Source organism: Actinia tenebrosa, unplaced genomic scaffold, assembly GCF_029948245.1.
Source record: "Actinia tenebrosa isolate PJP-AT-01 unplaced genomic scaffold, QUT_ActTen_1.0 PGA_scaffold3__52_contigs__length_22856419, whole genome shotgun sequence".
NCBI lineage: Eukaryota > Metazoa > Cnidaria > Anthozoa > Actiniaria > Actiniidae > Actinia > Actinia tenebrosa.
Window position 1 is genome coordinate 22,341,145 of NW_028292580.1, and position 15,077 is coordinate 22,356,221.

Below are 15,077 nucleotides of genomic sequence, written 5' to 3' on the forward strand. Positions count from 1 at the left end.
TAAATGCTCTCCAGTTCCAGTAATCCCTGTTGTCATGATGTGGCTGCTCCTCTATGTTATTCCCAAAAGCGTCGTACATTAGTATATAATGGATGTTATACCTTCAGCACCTCAGTTGTACCCAGATGTTCCCAATTATCACACTACCACTAAGGACATAGGTCCTACAGAATTAAACGCCGAGAACTTCCGCTTGAATAAAGCAAATTTAATCCTCGCTTACTTAGAGGGTCAAACGAAGCACTATGAGGAGGTCAGGAAAAAGTATGCTAGAGCCCGAAGCATATTACATAAAATCGCGATAACTTCCGGCTCCATGTCCGTGGCGTTAACAGGCACCGGCGTTGCCACCTCACTTACCGGGCCTGGAATAGTCGTTGGCGTTCCTTTGGCCAGCGTTGGGGCCATTTGCGGCATCGTTTCCGCTGTTACGACAGGCATTATAAAGCAATTGTCCGGTAAGATATCCAAGCACGACACTCACATAGCCCTAGCAAGAGCAAAGGCTAACACCATCGCCGACTTGGTGTCTCAGGCTTTGCAGGACCGCCGCATAGACGACTCGGAGTTCTCTTAGATCCTCGCGGAGGAAAAGAAATACGGGGAGCTAAAGTCGGGTAATAAAAAAACCATCGTGAAAGATCTTTCCGAGGAATCTCGCAAAAAGATCTACCAGGAGGCAAAGGAGGAGCTCCAAAGAAAACTCGCTCAGTAGACATCTGCTTTGAAAAGAACGTAGGGGGATTTCGACTGCACATTTCATCTTCTCGGAATCCATTCTAATAGGGGGTGGTTGGAGTCAATTTTGTAAAATATTTCGTAAATTACGTCGGGGTAATAAGGAATATCCTTATCCAGCCGACAAAACATCCACTCAGCCCTTTGCATATCTGGGACATGAGGAATACGCCTACCGGTAATTTCAGACAAAAGATAGGGAATAGCTTTGTAATATTTCCCTAGCTTTAATTTTTTCAACGTTTTCCGTAGACTTTGTGGGGTTGGCTCTTCTAAGTGGTCTATGATTTTCTTCCTTACTTCATCGTCTAAATATACCGGCCGAAGACCTTGGATATGACTCATCCAGTCTCGGAAGTATTTTATTCTTTTGTATGGGGTCTTCGTACGACCTCCATTGGCGTAATATTGCTCTTTGGTAGCATTCGGTACGGCATTACGAATATTCTTACCACACTCGTAACACTGTGCTGACGTGTCGTCTTCTATTTGCATTTTTTTACCACAACACCAGAAACCCTTGGGCTTGGGTATATTAACTTTGAATCTTAGGCAAATCGCACAGAAATCATTGGTGAACTTTTTACATTCATGCATCGTATATCCAACAAATATTTTAACCTCCGTTTGCGATTCCCAACACAGCAGCAGTAAGGACTTATCGCGCGGCTGCCGACGGATCGCGCAAGACCCCCTGCAGGGCCTTTAACCTACCTCCGAAACCCCGGGGGGGCTGGGGTTTTTCGATATGTCATTTTTTCAAATGCCGGCGCTCCGCGAGTCCCCCTTACTGCTGCTTTTTTGGCCATTTTCGAGCAAAAAGCATTGACTATAGCCCATGGTTTTGATCGATTTTGGCCCATTTTAACACCTTTTCAAGAAATATGCATTATTTATGAAGAATGCAAAATAGGTCATTTTTGGCCATTTTCGAGCAAAAAGCATAGACTATAGCCTATGGTTTTGAGCGATTTTGGCCCATTTTCACACCTTTTCAAAAAATATGTAATATTCATAAAATATGCAAATTAAGTCATTTTTAGGCATAAAGCATGGACTATAGCCCATGGTTTTTATCGATTTTGGCCCATTTTAACACCTTTTCAAAAAATATGCATTATTTATGAAGATTGCAAAATAGGTCATTTTTGTCCATTTTCGAGCAAAAAGCAGAGACTATAGCCCATGGTTTTGATCGATTTTGGCCCATTTTAACACCTTTTTAAAAAATATGCATTATTTTTGAAGAATGCAAAATAGGTCATTTTTGGGCAAAAAGCAGGGACTATAGCCCATGGTTTTGATCGATTTTGGAGAATTTTCACACCTTTTTAAAAAATATGCATTATTTTTGAAGAATGCAAAATAGGTCATTTTTGGCCATTTTCAAGCAAAAAGCATAGACTATAGCCCATGGTTTTGATCGATTTTGGCCCATTTTAACACCTTTTCAAAAAATATGCATTATTTATGAGGAATGCAAAATAGGTCATTTTTGGCCATTTTCAAGCAAAAAGCATAGACTATAGCCCATGGTTTTGATCGATTTTGGCCCATTTTAACACCTTTTCAAAAAATATGCATTATTTATGAAGAATGCAAAATTCGTCATTTTTGGCCATTTCCGAGCAAAAAGCATGGACTATAGCCCATGGTTTTTATCGATGTTGGCCCATTTTAACACCTTTTCAAAAAATATCTAATATTCATAAAATATGCAAATTAAGTCATTTTTGGGCATAAAGCATGGACTATAGCCCATGGTTTTCATCGATTTTGGCCCATTTTAACACCTTTTCAAAAAATATGCATTATTTATGAAGAATGCAAAATAGGTCATTTTTGGCCATTTCCGATCAAAAAGCATAGAGTATAGCCCATGGTTTCGATCGATTTTGTCCCATTTTAACACCTTTTCAAAAAATATGCATTATTTATGAAGATTGCAAAATAGGTCATTTTTGGGCAAAAAGCATGGACTATAGCCCATGGTTTTCATCGATTTTGCCCCATTTTAACACCTTTTCAAAAATTATGCATTATTTATGAGGAATGGAAAATAGGTCATTTTTGGACATTTTCAAGCAAAAAGCATAGACTATAGCCCATGGTTTTGATCTATTTTGGCCCATTTTCACACCTTTTCAAAAAATATGCATTATTTATGAAGAATGCAAAATAGGTTATTTTTGGCCATTTCCGATCAAAAAGCATAGACTATAGCCCATGGTTTTCATCGATTTTGGCCCATTTTAACACCTTTTCAAAAAATATGCATTATTTATGAAGAATGCAAAATACGTCATTTTTGGCCATTTTCGAGCAAAAAGCATGGACTATAGCCCATGGTTTTGATCGATTTTGGCCCATTTTAACACCTTTTTAAAAAATATGCATTATTTTTGAAGAATGCAAAATAGGTCATTTTTGGGCAAAAAGCATGGACTATAGCCCATGGTTTTGATCGATTTTGGCCCATTTTAACACCTTTTTAAAAAATATGCATTATTTTTGAAGAATGCAAAATAGGTCATTTTTGGGCAAAAAGCATGGACTATAGCCCATGGTTTTGATCGATTTTGGAGAATTTTCACACCTTTTGAAAAAATATGCATTATTTATGAGAAATGCCAAATAGGTCATTTTTGGCCATTTTCAAGCAAAAAGCATAGACTATAGCCCATGGTTTTGATCGATTTTGGCATATTTTAACACCTTTTCAAAAAATATGCATTATTTATGAAGAATGCAAAATTGGTCATTTTTGTCCATTTCCGAGCAAAAAGCATGGACTATAGCCCATGGTTTTTATCGATGTTGGCCCATTTTAACACCTTTTCAAAAAATATGTAATATTCATAAAATATGCAAATTAAGTCATTTTTGGGCATAAAGCATGGACTATAGCCCATGGTTTTTATCGATTTTGGCCCATTTTAACACCTTTTCAAAAAATATGCATTATTTATGAAGAATGCAAAATAGGTCATTTTTGGCCATTTCCGATCAAAAAGCATAGACTATAGCCCATGGTTTCGATCGATTTTGGCCCATTTTAACACCTTTTCAAAAAATATGCATCATTTATGAAGATTGCAAAATAGGTCATTTTTGGGCAAAAAGCATGGACTATAGCCCATGGTTTTCATCGATTTTGGCCCATTTTAAAACCTTTTCAAAAATTATGCATTATTTATGAGGAATGGAAAATAGGTCATTTTTGGACATTTTCAAGCAAAAAGCATAGACTATAGCCCATGGTTTTCATCGACGTTGGCGCATTTTTACACCTTTTCAAAAAATATCCATTATTTATGAAGAATGCAAAATAGGTCATTTTTGGCCATTTCCGAGCAAAAAGCATGGACTATAGCCCATGGTTTTTATCGATGTTGGCCCATTTTAACACCTTTTCAAAAAATATGTAATATTCATAAAATATGCAAATTAAGTCATTTTTGGGCATAAAGCATGGACTATAGCCCATGGTTTTCATCGATTTTGGCCCATTTTAACACCTTTTCAAAAAATATGCATTATTTATGAAGAATGCAAAATAGGTCATTTTTGGCCATTTCCGATCAAAAAGCATAGACTATAGCCCATGGTTTCGATCGATTTTGGCCCATTTTAACACCTTTTCAAAAAATATGCATCATTTATGAAGATTGCAAAATAGGTCATTTTTGGGCAAAAAGCATGGACTATAGCCCATGGTTTTCATCGATTTTGGCCCATTTTAACACCTTTTCAAAAATTATGCATTATTTATGAATGGAAAATAGGTCATTTTTGGACATTTTCAAGCAAAAAGCATAGACTATAGCCCATGGTTTTGATCTATTTTGGCCCATTTTCACACCTTTTCAAAAAATATGCATTATTTATGAAGAATGCAAAATAGGTTATTTTTGGCCATTTCCGATCAAAAAGCATAGACTATAGCCCATGGTTTTGATCGATTTTGGCCCATTTTAACACCTTTTCAAAAAATATGCATTATTTATGAAGAATGCAAAATTGGTAATTTTTGGCCATTTTCGAGCAAAAAGCATGGACTATAGCCCATGGTTTTGATCGATTTTGGCCCATTTTAACACCTTTTCAAAAAATATGCATTATTGATGAAGAATGGAAAATAGGTCATTTTTGGCCATTTTCAAGCAAAAAGCATGGACTATAGCCATGGTTTTGATCGATTTTGGCCCATTTTCACACCTTTTGAAAAAATATGCATTATTTATGAAAATTGCAAAATAGGTCATTTTTGGCTATTTTTGGGCAAAAAGCATGGACTATAGCCCATGGTTTTGATTAATTTTGGCCCATATTCACACCTTTTGAAAAAATATGCATTATTGATGAAGAATGCAAAATAGGTCATTTTTGGCCATTTTCAAGCAAAAAGCATGGACTATAGCCATGGTTTTGATCGATTTTGGCCCATTTTCACACATTTTGAAAAAATATGCATTATTTATGAAAATTGCAAAATAGATCATTTTTGGCTATTTTTGGGCAAAAAGCATGGACTATAGCCCATGGTTTTGATTAATTTTGGCCCATATTCACACCTTTTTAAAAAATATGCATTATTTATAAAGAATGCAAAATAGGTCATTTTTGGGCAAAAAGCATGGACTATAGCCCATGGTTTTGATCGATTTTGGCCCATTTTAACACCTTTTGAAAAGATATGCATTATTAATGAAGGATGCAAAATAGGTCATTTTTGGCCATTTTCGAGCAAAAAGCATGGACAATAGCATATGGTTTTGATCAATTTTGGATGTTTTCACACATTTTTTGATAGGATGGGAAATTTATCCCTACTTGAAAATGGGTTATCTTTGGCCAAAATGCATGGACTATAGCCCATTGTTTTGATCGATTTCGTGTATTTATTACATCTTTTTTGTCTGAAAGACATATTTATTCCTACTTAAAAATGGGTGATTTTTGGCTAAAAAGCATGTTCGTCATATGTTTTATGGTTGAAATCACTCCCTCTTTATTAGTGGTGAAAAAGCTGCAGCTGTTTTCGTTTTTTTAGTGTGTACTTTATCTTTTAGGACTTAATTAACCAAACTCTCTTTTAGGATTTTTATCATCCCTACCAAGAGTAAAGGAGCTTAGAGAAGGAATTCCTGCACCCCATCATGCGCACTCTTTGATGCTATTTTTAGAATCTTTGATGCTATTTTTAGGATCATTTGATGGTTTGTTTTCATGCACTTGCACGCTCTCAACTGTTTGCCTTTTGTGTGTGTTTTTCAAAAGTAAACTTGAGCAAAGAGCATAGAGCGCAAGCATCATGTGATTCTAAAAATTGCATCAAATGGTGTATATGATGGTTACAAGCATGAATACCAGAGATTCCTTCTCTTAGTTCCTTTTCTCTTGTCCCTACCCATTTTATAAGGGAGGTACCTCCCAGGTCTTTTGTAGGATTTTTGAGGGTTTTTTACACCATTCATAAAATTATGAATCATTGAATTTAATTTAAAACAATATTTAATAAACTTCATGAATTTAGAAATAGTTATTGTAATATGATAAATTGTCTGTTGAATACATTATTCATTATAGCTCATCCCTGGGCTCTTCCGGTGGTTTTATTTCTTCATTGCTTGTGCTGTCATCTTGTTTGGCATCATCTACATTATCTTTAACATCATCATCATCGTCATCATCATCATGTCCATCATCATCCTCCTCATCATCTTCATCAGACTCTTCCTCAACTCTTTTCACCTTTGAATCTGAAGTGGAAATTTTATGATCAAATTTTCTGTGAGAATAACTCTTTTTCTTCCAAATAAATAAATCTGACCTAAAAAAGCTCCTGAAAACTCATGTTTTTTAACTGAAATCTTTTAGAGTTGGATGTGGTAATAATAATAGTAATATAGTTGAATGCATTAGAAAGAGAAAGAACAAGAGATGAAGAGAAGATTGAAGACGACGACGATGATGATAGTCAAGATGTGCAAGAGCCACGCTAGATTGCCTCTAGAATGGGTCCCCCCTCATTTGCTGCTGAACAAGCAATTATTATAAAGCTAGTTTACAATGTAAGGCATGATGACCCCTACAACTAGGGCTCCCTAAGGAAGGAGAAGAAAAGGCTTGCCCCTAGCACTAGGGTCACCCTACCTTCATGTGAACCACAATTATATAACCTTATGAACAGGAAGGTGAACCAGTTAGCATGCCATGAGAAGAGGATAAATAATCATTTATTAATATTTTTACTAAATCCACTTATAATTAGCAAGATGGGTCATTTTATTTTTAGTTTTTCTTGGGTGTTTATTTATTTGCTTTTGTTGTGCTTAACCAAAGAACCATAAAAATTAACTGTTAACTTTGTTTCCATAGTTTTACAGTTACTGGGAAAATGTGCCCTTTATCTGACTTGTCCATCTTAAGACACGCCTAAAACTTTAAGGATTTTTTTCTAGAAATTATTTAAGTGTTAACATTAACAGGTGCGTCTTGAGAAAGTATAAAATAGCCCTTTTCCTAACCATAACTCAAGATATTTACATAGAAAAGCATGCACTTAATTGCCCCCCCCCCCCCCCCCCCCACCCACCCTCCAGTCAAAATACAGATATTACTGCAAGTGACATCAATTGATAGAGTGATCTGTATATCTAATAATGCTATGTGTTTTTTCTCTCTTTTCCGGTGGAGTAGAAACCCGTCCTAGATTGAGAGGAGGGGGAGGGGGGGGGGGGGGATGGAGAGAAGTATTCCTAGTCATGCTATAAGTTTTAACTTTAACTTCCCTTGTAGTCCAGGAGTTAACCTTTGCCTTACCTACGATAGTGATCGCAAGTAATATATAACACATGCATAAATAAGAGTTAATACAACTAACATTATCTTACTGTTTTTCCTGATGGCAAGGAAAACTAACGCAAAGAAAACAGCATAAAGAAGACTTCCTATTTTCATATTAAACTCAGAAAAGTATTTCCCTTGTTTAAGTCCTTCTTCTAGCTCTTCTTCCTGAGATTTTTTCTGATTCTTTTTACCTTTTTCTCCTTTAACACATTTTTCTCCTTTCCTTCCGTATCCATTGCGGCATTCACATGTGTAGGAACCAATGCTGTTCTTGCAAACTTCATTTTCTAATGTACAAGGTTTTTTCTCTGCAGCACATTCATCTATATCTAAAGTTTAAAGACAAAAATGTTATTAAGGGATACATGATTATTTGCTGATATTTTTGAAGGAGTAAAATTAAATGTTTAAAAAAATAAATATTAAGAAACTGCACCATGTCCACAATAGTTTCTAACAGTTTTTAGCAATGACATTTTTTTTTTAATTCAACGTTGCAATTACTTTATAGGGCAGCTTCTGGACTTAAAATGGCCAGTCAGCTACCCTATAAAGTGATTGCAATGTTGCATTAAAAACTGTTACAAACTATTGTGGACATGGTGCAGTGTAGTAGAATAATTCAATCATATTTTTTCTCAATTATTATATTTTTTCTCAATTATTATATTTTTTCTTAATTATTATATGTATGCGTGCATATGTATGTATGTACGTCGTGTGTACGGGTGTGCATAGATACATATATGCGTATATATGTGTGTATATATGCCTGTAGGTATATATGTATGCACATGTACATATATTTTTAGAACTTATTTAGTACTCATATTTTTGTAATTTATCATATTTATATATAGTTCGAGGGCCACTAGTTTAACAGTTTATAACTGTAAAGTGTTTTTACCCTCTGTAAATAAAGTTGTTATTAATATTATTATCATTTATTTTCTCTCCAGTCTCCGTTCATGATAATGGACCAAATACATTTTAGCTCCGTAATATACCTTGTTTCTGACTCACCATTACTGGTCAAAATGACTGGCATACATTTGACCAGATAAGTTCCAGACATTTTCCGATGACAAACTGTTATTTTAGGCTCTGAGCTTAATTTTTTATAGGATAATATTAACAAAATACATACCTTTGCATTCATTGTCTATCCTTTTGAAACCAACATTACACTTTGTACAAGCACCAACTCCTTCCCCAATACATGTTTCACATGCTTCGTTACAGCCTATCAAAAGACAGATTTTATCAGCATCAGGATAAACTTTAAATAAGTGAATCTTTATCAACGCTTAGTATTCAATTGGAATGTTAGAAGTCTATTTCCATTAAGGAAGAAAAACAGGGGAACATGGACAAAAGCCCTCCTGGGAAGTACGACAAGTCACACGACCAAACCCATGACCACAGTGGAAAGAGACCTCAATGAATGCTGGGATAGCTTGGGTACTGCATTGAAACTCATCCAGAAGACTTTCTTATTAAGCATATAAGGTTTCTATTAATCATAGGATGTCTTGCGTAATGTACTTTAATTTCTTTGCACAGTACATGGCCCTATGGATTCTGGGATATCTTGGGTTTCTTATAGACAAGTGTACTTACTTTCGCATTCATAGGATCCTGGTGTATTCTTACAGTAGGTACCACTGCTACAAAGAGATGAGGATTTATCTTCGGCACATTCATCGATATCTATTGAATACAAAGAAATCAGATTTCCTTGAAATTTCTGATTAAAAATAAAATCAAAGTGAATACGGTACATACTGAGACAGTCTAGATTTCATAGGTGTTAAAGAGTCAAAGGAACTATTTCTGTACTGAGAACTACCACCATTTTCTTCCCTTGATGTCATTTACTGTCTCATGCAGAATATTCACCAGCTTAATCAAAATTTTTGAATAGGATTGTTTCTACTAGCTGACAGCACATGGTAGTCCATGTTTGACCACTGTAACCATTTGGAGCAGATAAGGAAATTCAGAGACTTTTAACAGCTGATTGAAAGCTATTGCTATTGGCAGCAGTACAAGGCAAAGGAAGACAGTATTTCACAAAAGATTTCTCATTAGCATCCCTTGTTCATACTAACAACAAAAAAGTATCCTGTTAGGGAACTGTTTGCAAAGTAAGCTACAACAAAGGCTTTTTAGTCATAACCCACAAGCATTTTGATTACCTTTACAGCCTTCATCTTCAGTAATGTTGTAGCCACTCTTACAGACTTTGCAGCCCTTGGGGCCAGCACTTGTACAAGCACCATCACAAGACTCATGACAAGCTGCAATACACACAAACCAAGCATACTGGATTAGGAAAGTGAACAGCCATTTAACAAGAGGATAAGGGATATAGAGTCAGCCAGGAATAGCAGAGGTCACTTGTATCTCAGACTACAAATTATCCCACTATTTTTCTCAGACTTTAATGCATCCCTCTTTCTTTCTTGGTCACCATCCACTTTTGGACCAGATCTTGAAGAGTTCCCAAGGGATTAGGACTCAGAGCCTTAACCCCTTAGCCATCCTCCCCAAACCCCAATCCCTGGGACACTGAATTTGCTTCAAATCCTTTCAGATAAAAGTGTTTTATTGAGAAATACAACACTCATATTTTTCAATATACTAACTACATCTGGGGCCTCAGTGGCATATTTTCCATAATCTCACACGTGAAGATATTGATGACGTCACTACTGATGCTTTCCCACTCACTTTAACACACATTGCAACAAGTTTTTGTTTGTGAATTACATGTTGGCTTGAAGATATGAAATTCAACTTCTCATGTTGAAAAATATTTCACTCACTTGCTGAGCTCACTCATAAATATTTTCAGCATTTGAAGATAAACTTCATATCTTCGCGCCACTGTGTAATATTCTCTATATAATTATTACCATCACAACTGAAAGATCCTGGTGTATTGACACAGAGTTCTCCTTCATTGCATTTATCAGCATCCTGGCATTCATCGACATCTAACAAAATATAATGAAATAATCATTTAATTATTAATCTCTTTATCAATCCCCCTTCTTGTCAATTTGAGTTTTCAAAAAATCTATCTATCTACTGGTATCTATCTACACATTTATTCATACATCTGTTCGTTCCTCCAATTTTCTATTTATAATCATCATCCATTCATTTATCCACTTATACATCCATTAACCCACCCATTTATCCATTCACTTAGGGACTGGCGATAAAGTAAAGGGGGTGGCGGTGGGGGACAAGAACAGGGGGTGCGTCACATAATTTTGAACTCCTCGAAAGTGGTGGGCTGTCTATGAAAGTCTATGAAATTGAACAGCTAAAAAAAACACATTTAAATCAAATTTAACTCTCCCCCCCTCCCTTACTTTATGGCCAGTCCCTTACTCCTCCATCCATCTATTTACCCACTCATTTATCCATTCTCCCACCTATTTATCCATTCATTCATTTTTCATTTCCCTCCATTCTTTCATTCAACCACAAACTCATTACTTGCTAATCCACTTTTTCATCCACTCATTCATATGGTCAGTCAGAGAGCAAAAGAGAAACCCAAAAAGAAGTTAATATTTTGTCCAAGAATTCCTCCTTTCCTTTACCTTTACATCCCTCTTCTTCTGTCTTCTCCCATCCTGTTTTACATTCAGTACAGTCCTTCGCTGTAGCACCACTACATCCTTTAGAGCATGACTCATGACAACTACTGCATTTCATCTTGTCGTTCTCATCCTTTTCTTCAAAATAGTCATCTGCGCACTCGTCACATTCATCACCTTCGTACCCATCATGACAGCTACAACTTCCTTTTCCTCCCCTTGTGCCTGCACCATCACAATCTCCATGGCCGTGGCATGGATCGTCCTTCCCTGATGGGCATTCTTTACAATCTGGCCCAAATGTACCATTATTACAGCAGACTTCTATGTTGTTAATACAGAACCAGGTTTTTAAATCTTTTTCTTTGTTTTGGCTGAAAAATTGGGTTGAGAATATGGTCAAGGTTTGATCCAATAAACCTCTACATTGGGCATGATGTTTTCCCATTTCAGACCATGTGTCATTCTCTTGAGAATAAGATTCTTTGTTTGACTTGTATCCATGTTAATGTCTCATGTGCAACCATTAAACAAAGAAATGATATTCTAGGGAATGACACATGGTCTGAAATGGAAAACATCACGCCAAATTTAAGGGCTATTGAAAGTGAAATCTCATTCCAAACTTCCCTACCCCACCCTTGTCAAAAGTTTTATGACTATCCCTCACACCCTTTCCAACCATATCATGAATGCCATTAATATCTCTTCAAATTTAAGTTTATTGAAAATTTTATAGAACCTAGAACAGCTTATTGGCTGATTAAGGCACAGCTAACTTACAGATAGAATTAAAGAAACTTGTTAGGTCATTCAAAAGACTTGTAGACTGGTTAACCCAGAGAAAACCCTCAAATTAAGGGAAAGACCTGAAAAACTCTGTTCAACCTGTGATGCTGAGTCCAGGAATCAAACCCAAGACCTTAGAGATATATATACACTGTTATGTATCCTTGATCCTCTCTCCTATACACCAGAGAAAATCTCTATACTAAGAATAATTAATGTTAACTTACAGCTTGAACCACCATTTTTCTAATGCTTCTTCGTGTTCCTCTACTAATGAATGACACTAAAAAGACAATCCAGAACAAACAAAATATCAAATAAACACTAAAAAGACAATCCAGAACAAACAAAATATCAAATAAACATAACTTCGACCAACATCTAAATATAAAAAATATGAATATACTTATTCTTTATGTACTCATATGTACTTAAATTGGGTGGTTGTCAATTAGACAATAGGGACTTTAAGATTCACAAAATCCGCGACGGAGACGTCTACCGGAAGTGTAAATTACGGCACTTTGGGTTTCGAGTCCGTTTAAGATCTGTCCCTATAGACCCCTTGCACTGAGTCGCTCGAGGAATTGTTCTGGGGGACAATACAATGGATTTTTTTTTTGCACAAGAAAAGATGGCCTATTGTTTTGTCCTCTAGGAATTCAATGCATTCTATACTTGAATTGAAAGTTTTTTTTTCAGTAACAAAAAATATTGTGATTAATAAAAAAACTTACAAGAGATGCAGAGCTTTCACAGAGTCCTTCCAAAATTTCAACTAATCTTGTCTCACTGAAATACAATAAAAGTTAAAATTTTATCAATTTTTGAAAATATGTGTGCATTCCTACTTTTGGGAATAAAAGGGGAAAAACATAGACACTATGTTGGTTGGAATGAAATAAGAATGAAGACAAAGTTATCCAAGATAGTTTCTATCACATAATATTTTTGCTCCTCAAGATTTTATATGCATTACTGAAGAAATAGAAAATTTGCATGCATGCTGTGTGCAGTCTTAAAGCATGTGGGAGTTTGTGGAACATGAGAGAATTATTAGTAGAAGCATGACATGTAGTGGAGTGCTTCTCAGCACTCCTCAAGAGTTCTGCCAATCTCCAAGTGCCTTATAACTCCACACAGCACAGCAAGCAATTTTTTATTTTTATTTTTATAAAATACAGAATTTAGGTGAGTTTGTTAACCAAGAAAACACAACCTTAGTGACAAGTGTGCTATTCCACAGTATGCAATGCAAACAAAAGAATCGAAACTATTTTATCCCACACCAGTGAAAATACCTAGGTATTTATTCAAGAATTGCCTGATAGGAAGATGCCACTGCAATAGCTTTTCAGCATTCTGACTGGACATATTTCAATGGTATATGGGATAAATATCAGCATGTTTGGTGACTTTCGTGATACCAGTGACAAACATGTACCTTGTTGCATAACTTCCTAGTTTTCTTTCTTCCCAGGCTGTATTTCCTCCTCCAAAATTAGCTTTCACAGTTTTCTCCATTCCCTGGATATTCAGGTACAGTAAACATGTTAATGGACATTTAAAAAAAATAGTATTATTATATACCTGATGTTAACCACCGACGGTAATTCCAACACCTCATCTCCATGACAACCTACTAACCAACAACCGTACCTTAGCAATATTCCACCAACTAGTAAAACTATCCTGCTATCAACCTAATTTTTAATTTACCCACACCTACCAACAAACCACCTGTTAATTACCCTATACCTTCAACTTAACTGAATCATACAGTAAGAATCCCAAAATCCTACCATTACACTTAGGAAACCCTATCAACAGACCACTGTTACCCTATGTAAACCTGACACTATACCAGCATCCAACCAACACACAAGCAACAACACCAACAATTTGCAATCTACCAATTATTCTTCATTTGCACACGACGTTATAGCCACCATCTTGGATGATTTTGACAAAAAGACTTTTTAATAATAATAATGAATTCTTTTGTTACATCATCCAACATGGCTGCTGTGTCTTTTGTTATTTCAATCCCCTGGGAATGAATGAAAACCAGCAATATCCTTAGACAACCAACTAACTAATACATGTACCCTACCACCAACTGGCTCGCTACCATGCACTTATTGCCGCAACATAGTATTGCAGGGTTTATAATAACAGCCAGTGAGTCGCTGGCCATGATGACAAGTTTTAGCTTGGTCATACCTTGTTTTTGGCTAAACGTTACTGGTCAAAATGACCAGCAAGGCAAAGATTTGAACAGACAAGTTCCAATCCTAGGCAGACGTGTCTGATGCCCGGCCGTTATTTTAAGCCCTGCATTGACACCTAAAAGTGATCATTTTGAGGTCCTATTTTCTAGTACCACCTGTCTTCACGTGCATACCCTGTATAACTTTCTCTAACACTTATAGTTTTACTCACATTTACAACAACTTTTAAAGTTTCTTATACCGTAAGAAACTGGGGTTTTTTTCCTCCATTCAACCAATAATTATTAAAAAAATAATAGTTTAAATATCAAACGTAAATAATCCTTCAAAAGTTAAAAATCAAACAATTCACTGTAAATTGAAAAATTAGTGGCATAACTATACTATGGATGGCAAAGTTTATACCTTGTAGAAGGCCTCCACAATCTCTTTACAAGTTTTACATTCTTCTTTCTTGTCTCTCTTACTCGTAACACAGGAGAAATTTAAACTCAGAGCTAGTATTACTAGATATATCAATAAATTACTTTCTTTTGTCCACATTGTGGAAAAATACTTCTAATATAAGTCTCTATCAGACTTTTAGTGAAAACTAAACAATGAATGAATGGTTTTGCGTCTTCGCAAACACGATCAGAATTGAACGAAAATGGGTCAGAACATTGCAGAAGTTTAGTTTGATTTTTTTTAGCCTAGAAATTGTTTAAGAAGGATTGCTTTCGTAAGGAATCCTGAAAAATTTGGAGTAAAAAGCAACAATAACAATTACATATGACCCGGTGAGTTTTTCTAGTTTTACCCGGCGTGCAAATCAGACGGTATAACTACAGGAAATGAAAAGGAGAATATATAT

The 15,077-nt window shown here is 35.7% G+C and overlaps 1 protein-coding gene across 2 annotated transcripts; it reads right to left on the reverse strand.

Moving 5' to 3' along the window:
* Positions 1-6,234: 6,234 nt before the first annotated feature.
* LOC116304900 (cysteine-rich with EGF-like domain protein 2) lies at positions 6,235-15,008 on the reverse strand. Of its 2 annotated transcripts, XM_031714690.2 has the most exons (11): positions 14,630-15,008; positions 13,438-13,520; positions 12,731-12,785; positions 12,221-12,276; positions 11,208-11,578; positions 10,509-10,589; positions 9,789-9,890; positions 9,211-9,300; positions 8,738-8,833; positions 7,782-7,919; positions 6,235-6,500 (listed from the first exon to the last, which is right to left on the reverse strand). In XM_031714690.2, the coding sequence occupies exons 1-11, from the start codon at positions 14,765-14,767 to the stop codon at positions 6,322-6,324; spliced, it is 1,389 nt and encodes a 462-aa protein (XP_031570550.1). In that variant the 5' UTR covers positions 14,768-15,008; the 3' UTR covers positions 6,235-6,321. The 2 variants fall into 2 exon arrangements, with proteins under 2 accessions (XP_031570550.1, XP_031570549.1); XM_031714689.2 differs by lacking the exon at positions 6,235-6,500 and having other exon boundaries at positions 7,365-7,919.
* Positions 15,009-15,077: the final 69 nt, after the last annotated feature.